Raw genomic sequence first — 17404 nt, 5'->3', positions numbered from 1 at the left:
GCGGGACCCCAGAACTGGTCGCCTCCGCGCCTCTGCCACCACCGTCCTCCAAAGCTCTGATCAAGCACAAATCCGGGTCCCCGGCTGCAGCGCGCCAGAGGCAGGCGGAGGGGCGGGGAACCTGACGGAGGAGGCCCTGAGTGCTCTTCGCTCGCTCGCTGGACACACTCGACCCGGCCCTTTCCTGGAAGGCCCCTCTTCCGCCTGCTCTCCCACAGGCACTAGAGGCAGCTAGAACTTTGCTTTCATGAAACTGCCGTCCACTCTCCCCTCTCCCCGGAGCTCCATCCCTTGCTGCCCTAAGCTCTGCCCCGTGCCTGTGCTCCTAGACAACCTGGGGAGAAGAGACGGGGGTGGGGGGGTGGGGGGGAGTTCCTCCCAGCACCGAGCGCCCCCAGAGACCCCCAGCTCACCCCACCTGCTCTTGCCCATACCTTGGAGGCTGAGAAGCCCCAAATGGCCCTGGCCAGAGGAGCATCCCTGGCACCTCGCTAGCCGGAGCCCACCCCCAATTTGTTTGGTGTTTTGTGTCCATACTCTTGCAGTTGTGTCGTTGGACTTGATGCCTCTGAAGCCTGGCTGGGGTAGGACTGGCCCCATGAGAGCCTGGTGTCCTCTGGGGAGCAGAGGGGGAGGGAGGGAGAGTGTGCGTGCTTGCCCAGACAGCTCCACCGCCTCCCAGGTCACTGCCCCCTGCTGCCTGTGTACCGCCCCTCCCCCGCAGCACAACCGGAGTTAACCTAAGGAGTGTGAGCGCCTCTCTGGCCAGGGCGCTTTGGCGGCTCCTTGGAGAGAGGATGTATTCTGGGAGGTGCCGGGTCGAGGGGCTGGAGGTTTAAGATGAGACTTGCGTTCCCCGACGACCAACGCAAGGGACGATGGCCAAGTTCTCTGTAAGATTGCCTGGCAAGAGAGCCAGCGTATCTGCACCTCATTTCTCCAAGTCACCACGCGAGAATAAACCCGAGGGCCGATACTCCAACTCCTCCGTGCTGTTCTTTTACGCCTGCACAGGAAGAGGTCAGGGACCCCCGGGGGGGGGGGGGGGGCGGGACGGGGCCCCAGGGCTGCCTGCCCTCCTGCGGTCTTATTCTCCTGAAGATGACAGCAGTTGGCAGGGCTGGCTGTGCTGCTCACAGCACCTAAGGGGAAACTCCTCTCCTTGGCAATGGGCCTGACCCACGGGGACACACACGGTCAGGACTTGCCACCCACCCGACTCACGCTAGACACAGCTCCCAGGCAAAGTGGCCATGCTGGACAGTAGCCAGGTCACACTAAGCCTTCCCTCAGTGGGGGTGGGGGTGGGGGAGCTCCTTCTAGGGGTTCTGGGGGGGAGGTCCTCTCGATGAGTCTAGGCTGCCAAGCACCGTAACAGTCCAGTGAGACTCAAATCACCGAGGAACGGCCCTGTGTGGCGGGAAGCTTGATGTAGTCATGGCAGACGGGCTGGATCAAGAGGGGCAAGTTCAAGTGGAACTCTGAGGGTGGGAGGCGCTGTTCAGCTCTGGACCCTTCCTCTCCATCCCCGTCTGCAGTCCTTAGCCCTGGTGGGCACCCCACCTGGGCAGTCTACTCTTCTGTCCGTACATTGACTCCCCAGATCACAGGTGCTATACGCAGCCTCTGTAGCTTTTCCACACAGGCGACTCTCCCGCTACCATCCTGGCTCCTAGTGCTTTGAATTCTCTGGGCTCCAGGGATATCTTCCACTGGTCCAGGGGGAGGGAGTAGAAACTGATCAAGAAACTACACCCCAGCCCCAGGTTCCGCTCCTGGGACTGTTTTGGCCTGGTATCGTGCCGGGATGCCGGCCTCTGCCCTCTCTGTCCCTCTTTTCATGTTAAGTTTTCCCTTTGCCAATCGAGAGCACAGACCTAAGACCCTGTGTATGCAGCATGCCTTAATGTGGTAGAACAAGCAAGAGAGAGGAGCACTTGGGAAGATCTGTCCATTATTTTCTCTCGGTCTTCCTTAGAGGTGGGTGGACGGTCTACCTCCTGATACTCACTGCACCCTGCCTTGGTCCGACACACATACACACAGAGCTAACAGGATGGAAGTACCTGTTTCTTCCCAGAGTTCAGGGTTATACAGAGTAACTGAAGCATGCGGAAGAAATCTTGTCCTGTAAAACAGAATGAGCCCTTCCCCTCTCTGTCCTGGGCACTCCTGGGGCAGGAATGTGGGCGATCGTGGGAGACGGGCAGAGAGCACCAGAGACGCCGCAAAGACAGCGCCTGACCCCCTGAGTTTTCTCCAATGCACAAATATGGCAAAGAACTGTCAAACGGACACGACGTTGCAAGCATGGGCTTTGCAAGACAGAGGAGCATGCTGGGAGGAAAAAAGCAGGCACAGGGTGCACAGCCTCAGAGGAGCCAAGTGTACAAAGCTCTGCTCACTTCTTGCAAAGGAGTCAGGGCACAGAAAAACCAGGAACGGGAGGGCCTTAAATCAAAGGCAGTGGGAAGCCCTGAATTCCCCTGGGGTTGATGTCTCATTAAATGACGTGAGGGGTTTCCCTTGTGATTCCATTTCACCTCCACTCTAGAAAGTATCCCTATTGTCTCCAGTTGTGGGAATGAGGCTTTACAAAGCCAAAAGGCTTTCCCAAGGTCACGGAGCTTACAAGTGGCAAGTGCGGATTTAAACACATATGCTTTCCACCACACAGGATTTCCAGCCCTCACTGCAAACACAAGGCCTCTGTCATCCTCAGATATGAGGGAAGTGGCTAACAGGAAAGGCCCTCGGCTTGCACCGGCTCAGGGGCTGCCTGGGCAAGGATAAGCCCCCCGGGAAGGTGGGCCTGGCGTGCTCCACAGTAAGTCCCTAAATGACCCGGGAAGCCCACAGCTCGCTGGGAAACAAAGCTGTTCTGTGTATCCAATCACCCCCACCCCTCCCAAGGCCGGGATCCAGTTTTCTGATAGCTTTAAACTTCATTATTGGCTCAGGTCACTGGATGGGAGCCCAGTTTCTAATTCTCAGGCCCACTATCAGTCTGCAAAGACCCGGGCTGTTTCCACCACTCCTCAGCTTTCATGGAACAGGAAGTGCTCTCGCAAGAGGAGCTAAAACGCCACCTCCAATCCATTTCTGACGGAGCCCATCTAAACACAGCCTGTAAGGCGTCGGGCCTCCAGGCCGCCATGGAGCTTCCTGACCAGAAAGGACGGGAGAAAGGAAAACAAACACTACGCAGTCCTTGGGAGAGTTCTCAGAACAGGAGAAGGGAGCCGGCTTCTCGCTTCCTGAGGCTAGGGTATTGGCGACTAAGGGCTCCGGACTGAAACTGCAAAGTATGCATCCACAGCTTCGTTAGCCCTTCCAAATCCACGTGTGTTGCCTGCACCGGCAACCAGAAAAAAAAAAAAAAAAAAAAAAAAAAAAAAGACAAGAGGGAGTCCTGTCATTTGTGTCTTCTCTAGAAACTTCCCCTATAAAGCAAGCATCCAGATGTAAATTAAAACTACCTTCACTGGCATTTAGGTTTCTAATCAAAATACCATTTAACAGAAACATTTAGACAGGGACCAGTGACACCTCAGCCAACTCTTGAATTTTACTTCCCCTCCAAAAGAGAGCTTTTAAAAGCCTCTTATCAAAGTTGTTTTTAGGAGCTGTAACCACATACCAGCCATTGCAACGTTAGCATCAAAACTAACAGCAGTCTCTGGGAGACGCTGATAAAAGGGCTCTCTGGCTGATAGCGGCTTTCTCATTCCCAGTGAGGCTCCAACTATCTTTTCCCCAGCCTCTGACCAGGTCATAAACTGGGGTGGGAACCAAGAATATTTCTTTCTAAAAATACAGATTCGTTTTCCTGGATGAATACATGTCTGCTGTAGGACCATCAATTCCTTCCTCCTCTAACTGCTCGTCTTCCTCAGTGCAAGCCCGTTCTGCTCCGACAGCTGGTCTTTGACTCACACCCAAAGCTCTCATTACTACCAGCCCTGTAGTTTGACTTCTACCACAGCCCTCCACTTTTTTTTTATTTAATTTATTTGAAAGGTAGAGTTGCAGACAGAAAGGGAAAGGGAGAGGAAGAGAGGAAGGGAGAGACAGAGACAGACATACCTTCCACCCTCTGGTTTACTCCCCAAATGGCTGCAATGGCCAGAGCTAGGCAAGGTAAAAGCCAGGAACCAGGAACTCCATCCTGGCTGGGCCATCTTCCACTGCCTGGCCAGAGGTATTAACAGGGAGGTGGAGCAGCAGTGGAGCAGCTGGGACTCAAATTGGTGTGCTTACGTGATGTAGGTGTTGCAGGCGGCGGCTAAGCCTACTGCACCAAGACACCAGCCCCAGCCCTGCTCTATCAAAGGCCTTGGTGAATGTTCACTGTGCATGAGATATGCTGAGTCCAACTGTGGTCTCCATTTATGCCTCTGTCTGCATCTGCCCATCACCCCATGTTCCTCGAGCTCTTCTCAGAGATGGCTGCTTCCACTGATTCCCAACCTTAGGGCCCTTAGCAAGACCCTGGAATGCTGTGAGAACATTCAAAGTGTGTGCCTTTCTTTTTTTTTTTTTTTTTTTTTTTTTGACAGGCAGAGTGGATAGTGAGACAGAGAGACAGAGAGAAAGGTCTTCCTTTTGCCGTTGGTTCACCCTCCAATGGCTGCCATGGCCAGCGCGCTGCGGCCGGCGCACCGCGCTGATCCGAAGCCAGGAGCCAGGTGCTTCTCCTGGTCTCCCATGGGGTGCAGGGCCCAAGCACTTGGGCCATCCTCCACTGCACTCCCTGGCCACAGCAGAGAGCTGGCCTGGAAGAGAGGCAACCGGGACAGAATCCGGCGCCCCGACTGGGACTAGAACCCGGTGTGCCGGCACCGCTAGGTGGAGGATTAGCCTATTGAGGCGCGGCGCCGGCCCAAAGTGTGTGCCTTTACAACCACTTTCTCCTAGGATGAATCTAATGTGAAGGAGTGAAAACAAGGCCAGGGGAGTCTCAGGAAGCTCAGGTCTTCAGTGAGAGACTTGGGGTCTTCATGAAGTGGGGCTTTTTAAAAAAGATTTATTTATTTGAAAGTCAGAGTTACACAGAGAGAGGAGAGGCAGAGAGAGAGAGAGAGAGAGAGAGAGAGAGAGAGAGAGAGAGGTCTTTCATCCAATGGTTCACTCCCCAGTTGGCCGGAGATGCACCGATCTGAAGCCAGGAGCCAGGAGCTTTTTCTGGGTCTCCCATGTGGGTGCAGGGGCCCAAGGACTTGGGCCATCCTCCGCTGCTTTCCCAAGCCATAGCAGAGAGCTGGCTCAGAAATGGAGTGGCCGGGTCTTGAACTGGCGCCCGTATGGGATGCCCATGCTTCAGGCCAGGGTGTTAACCCGCTGTGCCACAGCACTAGCCCCAAGGGACTTTTCTTAAATCTATTCCCAGTTACACCAAAGGAAAAGTTCTACTTGGGACAGGGGCTGAACAGAGGAAGTGATTCATCCCCTTAAAGATCACCCCCAATTAGGCCAAGACCAGTTCATGGTGGACTAAGTTAAATATGTCCACCTTCACCACCTCCACAAGGAAGTTCAGGAACCAACACTCTGTTAGTGGATTGGAAAGTCTATTCCTGGGGGCTGGCACTGTGGTGTAGTAGGTTAAGCCTCCGACTGTGCTGCTGACATTCCATATGGGCACCGGTTCAAGTCCTGGTTGCTCCACTGCTAATCCAGCTCCTTGCTAATGTACCTGGGAAAGCAGTGGAAGATGGCCCAAGTGCTTGGGCCCCTGCACCCACGTGGGAGATCTGGATGAAACTCATGGTTCTTGGCTTCAGATTGGCCCAGCTCCAGCCATTGTAATCATTTGGGGAGTGAATCAGTAGATGGAAGATTCTCTGTCTCTCTCTCTCTCTTTCTCTCTCTCTCTCTCTCTGTAATTTTACCTCTTAAAAGTCTATGCCTGACACCATCAGGCACTGCGTTTCCCGGATACACTGAAAGGTGGCAAATAGAGAACAAGGGATGTAGATACAGATTTGGGAATTTCAAAAACAGAATTTCCAGATAAGGACTTCTACCTGGGTTTTGACTGTTTCTCTAGCTCTCCTGCCATGCAAAAGGGCTACATCATGCAGCATAAAGCCAGAGAGAAAAGAGGACATGGAACTGGAGGGCACCCCCCTACCACACTCCACCTCGGACTCTTCTCAAGGAGAGCAGCTCTGGGCTTAGTAAGGAGAGAGACACATTTTTCGCAAATGAAGACACTGGGCAAGTGTTAAAGTCGGAGATGTACGTAAACAGTATTTTGAGAAGCCTCAGAATAATAGATGGTTCTGGAATAGTTTAGTTCAGTAATTCCAACTTTGATCCCCTACGGCTGTTTCAACATCTGAGCCTTCTCTCATTCTTTCCACCCAACTCCACCCTCCCAAGTCCTGCAAAGCTCTTGGGAGTAAGCAAGTCTCTGTGGAGGGGCTGGTGTATTTCAAATTGCATCTTCCCTGGGAACCAGAAATGGGGCAAGAAGTAGGTCTCGCTTCCCCAGGTCCGTTTCTTGCCCTAAAGACTTCTGTCAAACTCCCCCGCACTCCCGACACTGGGGTCTCTCCCGCCTGCCTCCCACTCTGCAGCTTCCTGAAGTACAGCCTTGAAATACACGTGGGCTTGCGCTCCCGTTGCTGTGGCCCGTCAGCTGTCGCCCCTCGAGATCTCCTGGCAGCTCGTGGTCACTGCCAGCATGGGAGACACCATCCTATTTCATACCGCTAGCCTGGGAAAAGAGCAACATTCAAAACTTGAAGGATGGTTTCAACCAGAGGCACGGTGCTTTCGCGCCATCATAAAGTCAGAAATCCTAAGTTAAACCTTTGTAACTGGGGGACCACCTAGCTATCCCTCCTTAAAATTTTAATTTGGAAGGTCTGATTTCCTGGAACCATGAATGTAGAGTTTAAGGGTGCTCAAGACTAACAGTTTTCTTAAGCTGTAATTAAGACTTCAGTAAGGAAGGCTGGAGGGCTTATGTCTCAGCCTTTGTTTAGGGACTTAGGGTAAGCCACATGCCATTGAAATGCATGATGCAATGGATACTGTCTCCCCAGAGACCACTTTCTCCAAGAACCCCTAAAGATGTCCAACTTCAGCTTGAAAACCGCTGCTACCCATCTCTTTGAACTCACTGCTCCTCTTCTGATTATGCAATGTGAGCTTGAGTCATTCCACTGTCCTACCGGCCCCTATGTAGCTCAGCAGGTGACTGGAAGACAAAGACTTTTCCGCGAAGGATAAGCATTTGGCCCCACGAACCCATCTCACCGGGGTGATGCGCTCTCTATTTTCCCACCATGCCCTGACAAACACATATCCCAGTCTATGCTACTTTACAGTCTACAAAATGTCTTCACGATCATATTCCTGTCAGCTCCTAACGTCCTCACTGTGAGACAGGCAGGCGCGATCACTATTTCCAGGAGGGGAAGCAGAGGTTTTTCGGCTCATTAAAGCAAAGCCGCGAGTAGGAGGCATGATCCAACCGTCCACGTTTTGTGTGCACTACACCTGCCTGCCTCCCAGACAGAACTCTGTAAGCTCCAGGTTCTCGTAGTCTCGGGAGGAAAGCAGCTGAAAGTACTTAGGTCCTAGGCAAGTGTAAGTAAAAGCCTACAGGGTGCCAAATTAAGGCACCCATGTGACACCAATACACAATAGCATTTAAATGTGTCCCCTGGGCTAAAGACCTCCGCTCTCGGCCTGGCCGACAGGTGGAGAGGAGGAGACACGTGCAGCGTCTCTGTCGGGCGGCGCAGAGCTCTCCAGTCGCCTAGAAAGTGAGGTCGGCTTCACCCCGGCTTTTGCAAGGGACTCAAAGCAGGTCATACGAGAGGAGGGGCGCAGAAGGGCACCCGCACACCGGGGGAGGCGGCGCGCCCCGCGTGCAAGACCCGCGCGCAGCGGCGACGCCCCCAGCCCACCCGACGCCCGGCCTCCCTCGGCAACAGTCGCCAGCCTCCGAGCTGGTTGCCAAGCCAGGCGCCGGCGCCAGAGTCCCAAGAGGCCCCCGCGGGCGTGCCCGGCCTCTCCCGCGACGCATGCGCGGCTCCGCCCCCGGCGAGCAGAGCCGAGCCGAGCGCGCGGTTCCTCCCGCGGCGCCCACCCGCCCGCTAGAGGAAGCTGCGCGTGCGCCTAATTAGCACGGCTCAAGGGCACGCGGATTAAGAAGAGCTGTACACGCAGAGCCGACCGTGGCGTTGAAAGAGGCCAATGAGCTCATCCTGGAGTCTAGACGGCTAGAGCAGTGATTCTGGGTGCTTGTTAAAATTCCAAATTCCTGGGCCCCATCCCCAGCGGCCTGGGGAGGAGCCAGCAGTCTCCATTCTGAAATCACCCCAGATAGCCCCTGTTGGCTGGCGCAACCCTCCAGTTTCAGGGCATGCAGGGATGGGGGCCTATTCGAGGAGAAGCAGTTGGCCCAAGATGGTGCGGAATTAAGAGGCAGAACTCAGCCGTCCTGCTTCCACCCAGCCGGCCCTCTTTTCAGGGCAAAGCTTAATCAGTACCAGGCAGGCTGGCAGGCAGCTCCTCCACATTGGTTGGGCTCACTGAAGGCTGAGCCTCTTTCCCAGAACACCAAAGAACCCCATCCAACAATCCCACACCAAAGCTCCACTCCCAGCTCCGACCCTGTGCCAGTATGGCCTCAAACTGGAACACCCTGGAGAAAGCAATGCCTGCCCCCCTACCCCCACCCTGGCCACACACACACACACACACACACACTCTTCTCTGCAGGTGATCACAGGGGCTTACTGCATATGGAATCACCAACAGCGCCCAAGGCTAATGTGAAATGCTGGTGTCTGCGTGTGCATGCGTGCGTGCGTGTGTGTGCAGTTGGAGGGCTGACCTGTTCCTTTGTGTTGGATTCTGGCTCAAGTTTAGGCACGTTTAGTAACAGACGGTGGCCTCGGTCCAAGACAGCTGGAGCATGTATGGAGACAGCCACTTTGAATAGCCCTGGATGGGGAGAAGGACACTCCCTCACATACTCTCCCCTAAGAACCTGGGGCCAGCAGAGCTGACAGTCTCCTGCCCCCACCCCAACCAACACACACTCCCACCTCTGTCGGGGTCAGGACAAACTGTGGAAGACAGAGGAGAGGTCCTGGGGGCTTTCAGAGCCCCCCTTCCCCAGGGAGAGAGCAGCCAGCCAAGCGTTGGCCTCAGAGAGAGCAGGCAATGCCCTCTCTGGGAAAGTCCTTGGGACTGTGTGGGATGAGGTCGTGTGTTCGCCAAGCCACTCCAGCACTGTGGAGACCCGGGTCATCCTCCTCCTTCCCTCTCAAATCGCTGCCCCTCTTTATCCGCCCTGTCCCAGCCTGGCTTGTCTCAAACTCACAAGGCTGCGACTCTTTCCGAGAAAGCCAGGAACACAGCTGCGAGTCTCATTCCCCATAGGGGACTTCCAGCTCTCCCTGCTGGCTCCAGATGTAAAGGAACAGCTGTGGGAGTGGCAGGAGGCCCAGTTGGCAGCCAAGGCGGGAGACAGGCAAACGGCAGGGCTGTTCGAAGTCTAGACCCGGGACAGAAACCACCCTGTCCCGCAGCCTGGCCACTGGCTGGGGGACTCTGCCAGATCCTCCGACACTGCCCTCCAGCCCTGCCCACACCCATGCTGACAGTCCAGGCCTTCCGTAAACTCCATTATTATTCCCACTGGATCTGAGAAGGAAAACTTGGCTTTCTTTGTCCGTCCCCACCTCTGAGCTTGAAAGACACACCTCCCGGCACGAGATTCAGATAAGTGAAGCTTGGGAAGCCAGAAAGACGGGCAAGGATTCTGCCCCTCCCATGGGGCATCTTTTAGTCCCCAGCCTCTCTGGGAAGGAAACCAGGAGGCAGGACACCAGGCTGGGTATCTGCAGACAGCGATGCGCTGGGCACCACGTGCTTGCCCACTGTGCCAGAGAGATGATGCACGGCCGGGCACCAGGCACCGCACTTGACAGTAAGCATTCCACGAATGGCCCTGCCCGGCTCTGATGGGCCTGCCACCGCCACACCCCCATCAGCATCCTCCCTGATCTGAAAGAACACAGGCCTCACCTCTGCTTCCGTTTTAGGAAAAATAGTTTAATGATAGGTTTGAAACCTCTTTTCTAGGTGAGGTCCCTTTCTGGATAGAACCCCCATACCAGTGCTTTTCCCAAGCCTGTTGGGAGGTAGCAGCCGCTCTCTGGAGGGCACCCACCCACCCCAGACGCCCCTGCCCCCCTGGGAGGCTGGCTCTGGGTGGGCTTTGGTGGGCTCATGACTTAGGTTTTTATAAAAAGTGGGTGGAGCACTGTGCTGTGCCCCTCTTCTGATGCCGTGGGACCAGCCCACAGCGCTTTCCTACCCCGTACTTAAATAGCCCATTAAATAATCTCTTGGTGCTGGCAGAGAGAGGCTGCCACAGCAATAAGCCCCCTGCCTTGGCCAGGCTCCCACGGCCACAGGGCCATCACCCTGACCGGGGATGGACTCCACAGCAGCAGCCAGGGACATGGCCTGAGGTCAGGCCTGGCCAGGCTCGGGACTCCCTCCCCAAATGGGGAAGTCGAGTTCAAGTGGTCCTGCGGGCCCCAGGCGCCCCACAGCCATGGACGGGGTGCCCCTGGGAGCGGCGTGGGCCACCGACGGGTTACAGTCCTTGCCCAGGTCAGAAGTACGTGAGGTTCTTGACGGCTCCAATTTCTAGCATCCGCTTGATAGCCAGGGCCTCTTGGGACACGTTGTGGCCTGACCCCTGTGAAGACAGCCAGGGAGGCAAATTGAAGGATGCCAGGGGACCTCTCTGCCCTTCCCCTCGCCCCACACCTCTTGGGAGCTCCCTCCCCTGTGCTGGCTCCTGGAAGAAAGAATCCGAGAGGCAGAATACGGGGCACCTGGATGCCTCAGTTCCAGTCCTGACTCTGGATGGCTTCACGGGGAGCGCCTCGGGGACCCCAGCATACTTCTCTGTTGCCCAGTGAGCCCGCCAGGCCCCCAGGCCCATCTGCCCACCCCGATCGTGGGCGGGGCCACTTACCGCCATGGACTTGAGTGTGATCTGCTCATAGTAGTGGATGGTCTGCTTCTTGTTGTAGGCATCCGGGTAGCCAAAGCCGGCGATATGCACCAGGTCGCAGAGGTGGAGGGCCAGCGTGATGGCCAGCAGGCCTGTGGTGGGCTTCTGAGGAGCAGGGGCAGGAAGGTGTCAGAGCAGCGTGCTCCTCCCCCAGGGCCAGGGCTGGCGCTCTGCGGGGGAGCTGCCTGCAGCCCTGGAAGTGCTCCACCAGGATGGCCACGTGCCCACTGAGCACCTGGCTGGATCACTTTATTAAACTGTAAGGAGCTGCACCTTAAGTGTCAACAGCCACACGTGGCTGGCATTGTGGCATAGCAGGCTAAGCCTCCATCTGCAGCGCCAGCATCCCATATGGGCGCTGGTTCCAGTCCTGGCTGCTCCACTTCTGATCCGGCTCTCTGCTAATGCACCTGGGAAAGCAGCAGAAGATGGCCCAAGTGCTTGAGCCCCTGCACTCATGTGGGAGACCTGGATGGAGCTCCTGGCTCCTGGCTTTGTCCTGCCCCAGCCCTGGCTGTTGCAGCCATTTGGGGAGTGAACCAGTGGATGGAAGATCTCTGTCTCTCTCTCTCTCTCTGCTTCTCTTTGTATCTCTGCTTTTTAACAAATAAATACATCTTTAAAAAAAAAAAAAGCCCACCCACCCTGCCCAGGAAGTGGTCCCAGACTGGCAGTAGGCAGCCACAGGGTGGGCATCTACAGCTGAGGAGGGCGAGGTTGGCCAGGTGAAACTGTCAGACTGCCCATCCCTGAGGAGGAATGAGGGGCGGGGGAAGCAGGGTCCCCATCACAGCCCGAAGCGGGGTGGGGTAAGGCCTTGCTGTCCCCAGTTTGAAGAAGGGGAGGGCCAGTGAGCATCGAGCCCCCAGGTCTTCTGAATGAGGTGAGGTTCTTCAGACGGGAGGGATGATCCCTTCCCTTCCCTTGAGGGAGTTGCTTAATATTTGTAAGCCTCAGTTTTCTCATCTGTAAGATGGGGCTAACAAAGTACCTACTGTCGAGTGTTTTTTAAAGGCTGGATGAGATAATGTATTGTGTGCGGTCAGAAATTCTAAGGGCGGGCCTCTTAACACTCGCTTTCACCTAGCATCCCTTTGGAGCTCTGCTGTCTTCTCATTTTCCACTCCCTGCCTGGGCCTTGTGTTCACACTGGTTGCTTTAACCACCCTGGACCCCAGTGGAAGCACACTGCCCTTGCCTGCTAGCCATCTCTGCCTGGGCGCAAGCCCCTTATCTCACCAGCCTCCTCTTCTTCCCTGTGGTCTCTGTGTGTGATGCACATGATACCATCCACCCAGCTGCCCAAGCTAGAAACCCAGAACTGGTCATAAATCTCTCAGTGCCACCCACACAACACAGGCGACAGAAGAGCATCGCCAATGGCACTGGCCCTTTTATTGCCTCCTCCTGTGGCAACCCAGGAGGAGGGTGGAGTCTATTACATTGTGTATGTCACATGGACACAGTGTCAACTGTAAGAGGGGCGACTGTCCTGACAAGCTTGGCCCAATCAGCTGCACCTTTTAAGTGTGGGTGTCAAGGTCAGAGATGGAGGAAGTCAGAGATTTGTGGCACAAGGAGAATTCATCACACTGTCCTTGCCTTGAAGATGAAGGGTACTGTGTGGCAAGGCAGGCAGGCAGCCTCCAAGAGCTGAGAGTCCCCACTTAGCCCAGGCTGACAGCCAGCAAGGAAACGGGGACCTCAATCCCACAACCACAAGTGCTAAATTCTTTCAACAGTACCACTGAGCTTAGATGAGGCCTGTGCTGTGATGCAGAGGGTTAAGCTAGCACTTGTGATCCTGGTTCAAATCCCAGCTGCACCGTTTCTGACCCAGCTCGCTGCAAATGTACCTGGGAAAGCAGTGGAAGAAAAGTGCTTGGGTTCCTGCACTTCATGTGGGAGACCTGGATGGAGTTCCAGGCCCTTGGCATCAACCTGGCTCAGACTTAGTCATTGTAGCCATCTGGGGAGTGAACCAGCAGATGGGAGATGGATCTCTACTCTCCTTCTGACCCCACATGTGTGTGTGTGTCCCTTACTCTGCCACTCTGCCTTTCAAATAAATAAATCTTGGGGGGGAAAAAAAAAGAATGAGGTTGGAGGGCGGGTGTTTGGCACAATGTTTAAATCACTGCTTGCGACTCCTGCTTCTATATCAGAGTCCTTGGTTGGAGTTCAAGCTACTCTGCATATGATCCAGCTTCCTGCTAATGTGCACTTCGGGAGGCAGCAAATGACAGCTCAAGTATTGGGCCCTGACACCCATGTGGGAGGCCTGGATGGAGTCCCAGGCTCCTGGCTTTGGCCTGACCCAGCCTTGGCTGTGGTGGGCATCTGGGGAGTGAACCAGTGGATGAAAGGTCTTGCTCCATCTGTCTTGGTCTCACTGCCTGCCTCCCTCCCTTCCTTTATTCTTTAAGACTGATTGATTTATTTGAAGGCAGAGAGAAGGAAAGACAGAGAGACAGAGAGATCTTCCATCTGCTGGTTCACTCCCCAAACAGCCACAAGATTCAGGACCAGGCTAGATCAAAGCCAGGAGTCAGGAGCTTGTTCTGGGTCTCCTACATGGGTGGCAGGGGCCCAGGTACTTGGGCCATCTTTGCTATTTTTCCAGGCCTCTAGCAGGGAGCTGGATTGGAAGTGGAGCAGCTGGGACAGAAAGTGGTGCCCATAAGGGATGCCGGCATCGCAGGCAACGGCTTAACCGGCTATGCCACAACACTGGCCCCCTCTCTGCCTTTCAAATAAAATGAAAATAAATTAAAAAAATTTTAAAAGTATAGCTTCCCCTTGCATCTGCTGGTCTTCAGAGGGAAACTCTATTCTTGTGATCAGCCTTATGATACTGTAGACAAGAACCTTCAGGCCTATGAGTCAACATGGGTATTATTTTCCACCTCTAACTTTGTGGCCTTGGACAGATAAGGACAGAAACTAATACAATGTGACAAGTGCTTATGAAGTCCTTCCCACTGCCGGGACTGGGTGTAGGTCCTGAACTTCTCTTCCCTTCCTCCCCAGCCTTCGCGTTGACACCCTGCCTGACCCATACAACTCCTTGTTGTCCTCAATGCCACTCGCAAACAGCATGACTCAGTACGGAGGAGCCCTTTGGTCTTGCCAAAGGGCCCACCATTCCCCTTCCAGACAGGCTGCCTTCCAGACAGCCCTCAGCAGAGCTGTGCCCCTTCCTCTGCCACCCCACAGCATTCGGAACAGTTTTGGCTTCTCATTCCTCCATAGGGCAACCTGCGTGTTTATTCTGCTAGAATGAATTTCCTAAAGGCAAAGACTACATCTCGCTCACCAAGCATGCAGATGTGGGCAGTCATAAAAGCAGGCAATCAACATAGGAAGTTGAAAAACAATAGATACTGAGTAAAGAATGAAATTGTCTATTCTGAATTCGACACATATTTATTGAGCAGGCACTGTGTACCAACCTCTGTGATAGGCATTGTGCTTAGTTATCTCTTTATAAAAGGCCAGCATGAATATTAGCCCCACCACAGTGACAAGCGAACCGAGGCTCAAAGTGGCTGACGTGCCAACGCCACCCAGGAAGGAGCACAGCCCAGAGTCTTCGCTAAGTCTGCCGCTTTCCCTCCTTGTGCACGCCTCCACCGAGCCCCCAAGAGCTTCCCAGACATGGGTGGAAGTACTTGAGAAGCTGCAAGGTGGAATAAAACCCACCTGCGGAAGACCACCAGGGCACTGAGTGCTGAAATCAAAACCATAACTCACAAAACTGTACCGTGACTCCCCAGATCAACACATGGCACCAAGCCATGACACACAAGACTGAAGGTTCAGGGCAGAGTTTTTAACTCAATTGGACCAATGTGTTCCCAGATAAGATCACAGACTAAGTGTCTGATGGCAATGCTACACAGGCCCAAGCTGTTCCAAAGACAGGTCCACTGGCTGTTCCAGCAACTCCCTAGCACCTGCTAAAACCATCCTGGAACTCCAGCCCCCAAGCTCAGTGCAGAACCTCTGTCACTCCCCTCTATGGTAATGCCCAGGATTCTCCCCCAGCACCAACAGTGCCCTTGCTGCAGATAAGAAACCTCACTTTAGTGTCAGGCGTGTCTGTGGGAACCAAATGTGAGCCACTGTGCCTGTTTCTCTCTCCCACTCCCAGAGGGGGTCCTCCATGGCTTCCCACTCCAGGACCCCAGCCCTCGGGCCATCACCTGCTTGATCCTGCGTGGCTGCTGCATGGGCAGGCTCAGCAGTTTGTCAGCGGTGATCTCCATGAAGAAGGGGTTGAGGATCCGAATCTGTTTGGGGTTGACGTCCCATATGAGGGGGGGCTGTTTCCAGAAACCCTTTCGCACCTAGGAGGATAGCGTTGGAAGACAGAGACGGGAGAGTGGGTGGAGACCTGTTTCTCAAGTCCACCAGCCCGTGACCCTCAGCCATGAGAGGGCTCCCAAGTGACGGTGGAGGCCCTCAGGGGTGCAGGGAGCAAAGGAGGGGCGGTGGAGCCTGCACCAGAGGAAGGCAGACCGGAGGGTAGTAGTCCAGCCACTGCCCACTCCTAAGGTCTCCCACACAGGCAGGAGAGGCTCATGTTTTAGGCTGTCTAAGCACTTGGCAAACTTGCCTGCTTGGATGACTCAGTCTCTGACCAGATAGCAAAGGGAAGGAAGGGACCCCATCTGTACGCCATCCGGGAGGGCAGGGGCCCCACTGTCCCAGCCTGCCCCTCCCACAAGCCTCCCTGCCTCACAGGGCTCCTCTGCCCCCACGTCTCTCTCAGGAGGCACACATTCCGCAAGCTTTCCTGTCCCACATGGCTCTTGGGCGTGGGGTGCCCTTGGCTGCCGTGTCTAACTCCTACAGTGTCCCGGTCCCGATGCTGACCTCCTGGGAAGCCTGCAGGCTGACCGACGGGCACCTACTCCGTGTCCTCCCCTCCCCCGCCAGCTCTGCAGACCTGCAGGACTAAGGTCCCGACTCCACAGTGTCCCCGTCCCCAGGCCTCATCGCCTAAGCCGTCCCCCCCACCTACCCGTCTCTTATCGCTCAGGATGGTCTCAATCCAGTGGAAGTCCATTGCCTTGAAAGCCACAAGGACCAAGAGTGTGTCCGGGTTGTTTTCCACTTTGGGGTCAAAGTGGGCAGATTCGGGGTAGAAGAGACGCATGGTGGTCTTGGAGCCCACGTCACCCTCATAGCCAGCCACTGGGGCATTGTTCAATCTGGTGGGGAGAGGAAGATGCCGTCACGGGAGCCCCTGGGCCTGTCTGCAGGGCCCTGTCTGGGATGTCAGATGCCAGTCACACACCTGATGACCACGTCATACTTGTCGATGGTGTCTCCCAGCGAGCTGTTGCGGAGCCGGCTGCCGTTCCCCACCACCACGCAGCGGCGGCACTTGAGACTGTCACAGGGAGAGGAGCAGTCAAGGCCAGCAAGAGCCCTGCACCTGCCCAGGCCCGTCTCAGGATGGCTCCCCAGGCTGCCCCTCGGGCCCCCTCCTCGTGGAGCACACAGCGCCAAGGGGTACTACTATGGCCACTTTGGTTTTGCAGCCCTGGGCCTTAAAAAGAGACTGAGCAGAGCAGGCAGAGGGAGGAGAAGGAGGGGAAGGACCAACCAGAAACCCCACTACCCAGCCCCCTTGCCTGCTGCCTGCCTGTTGCCATGGTGATTCTTGTCTGTTCTGACACCCGGATGCCCAGGCCAGATTGCCGTGGGGATCCGTGTACCTGTAGCCCCTGGAGACAGGCAGGCTGGGAGGGAGGTTAAATTGGCCCCAAGAGACCAGCGGCTGGAAGGCTCAGGGGGGTGGCGCTGGGCCGAGATGATTTCACATTGGGGCAGGAAGAGGAGAAGGGCCAGAGCTCAGCAGGAGGTGGCAGGGGGGATGGTATCCTTACCTCTGGATGCTGTCGGGTATGGAGTAGCTAGTGATGGCCAGGACCCGGAGGAGCAGGTCTTCTACAGGAAGATTGGAGGCAAGGGCCTGAGCCTGCAGTTTGTACTCTAAAGGCTACACCCTGACCCCCTCCACTCCTCCCCCGACCCCACAGAACAGGCAGCAGCACGGCCAAGGCGAGCCATTGCTCCTGCTGGGCCAGGCGGAACCTACCACTCCCCTTGGTCCCATAGGGCAGCTCATAGACAGATGGTGTCTTGACCCAGAAATAATCCTTAAGCTGCAGGAACACGGGCTGATCTTGGGAGTAACTGCACAGGTGGGGTGAGACGGGGATTACTCTTGATTCCAGAAGCAGGGGCAGGCCTCTGACTCATTCTAGAAGGCCCTTCCTGCCCTCACTGGCATCACTGAACCCATGCCCGGCAGCACGGTCCCCTCCCGCCAGCCAG

General features: G+C 55.5%; 1 protein-coding gene across 35 annotated transcripts in view; it reads right to left on the bottom strand.

Moving 5' to 3' along the window:
* Window positions 1-10059: 10059 nt before the first annotated feature.
* Window positions 10060-17404, bottom strand: part of ST3GAL4 (ST3 beta-galactoside alpha-2,3-sialyltransferase 4) — a 40393-nt gene continuing 33048 nt past the window's right edge. For 27 of the 35 annotated variants that reach the window (XM_089334258.1, XM_089335448.1, XM_070073308.2 and 24 more), the window contains 7 exons: window positions 17166-17263; window positions 16954-17014; window positions 16359-16454; window positions 16083-16272; window positions 15262-15405; window positions 11018-11161; window positions 10060-10735 (listed from right to left, as the gene is read on the bottom strand). In XM_089334258.1, coding sequence (XP_089190384.1) covers window positions 10649-10735; window positions 11018-11161; window positions 15262-15405; window positions 16083-16272; window positions 16359-16454; window positions 16954-17014; window positions 17166-17263 — 820 coding nt within the window. In that variant the 3' untranslated portion in view covers window positions 10060-10648. 35 annotated transcript variants of the gene reach the window in all.

Source organism: Oryctolagus cuniculus, chromosome 1 (genome assembly GCF_051225735.1).
Source record: "Oryctolagus cuniculus isolate XC-2025 breed Fujian yellow rabbit chromosome 1, ASM5122573v1, whole genome shotgun sequence".
Classification (NCBI taxonomy): domain Eukaryota; kingdom Metazoa; phylum Chordata; class Mammalia; order Lagomorpha; family Leporidae; genus Oryctolagus; species Oryctolagus cuniculus.
Note: the sequence above shows the minus strand (reverse complement) of the source record. Positions and strands in the feature narration are given on the sequence as shown.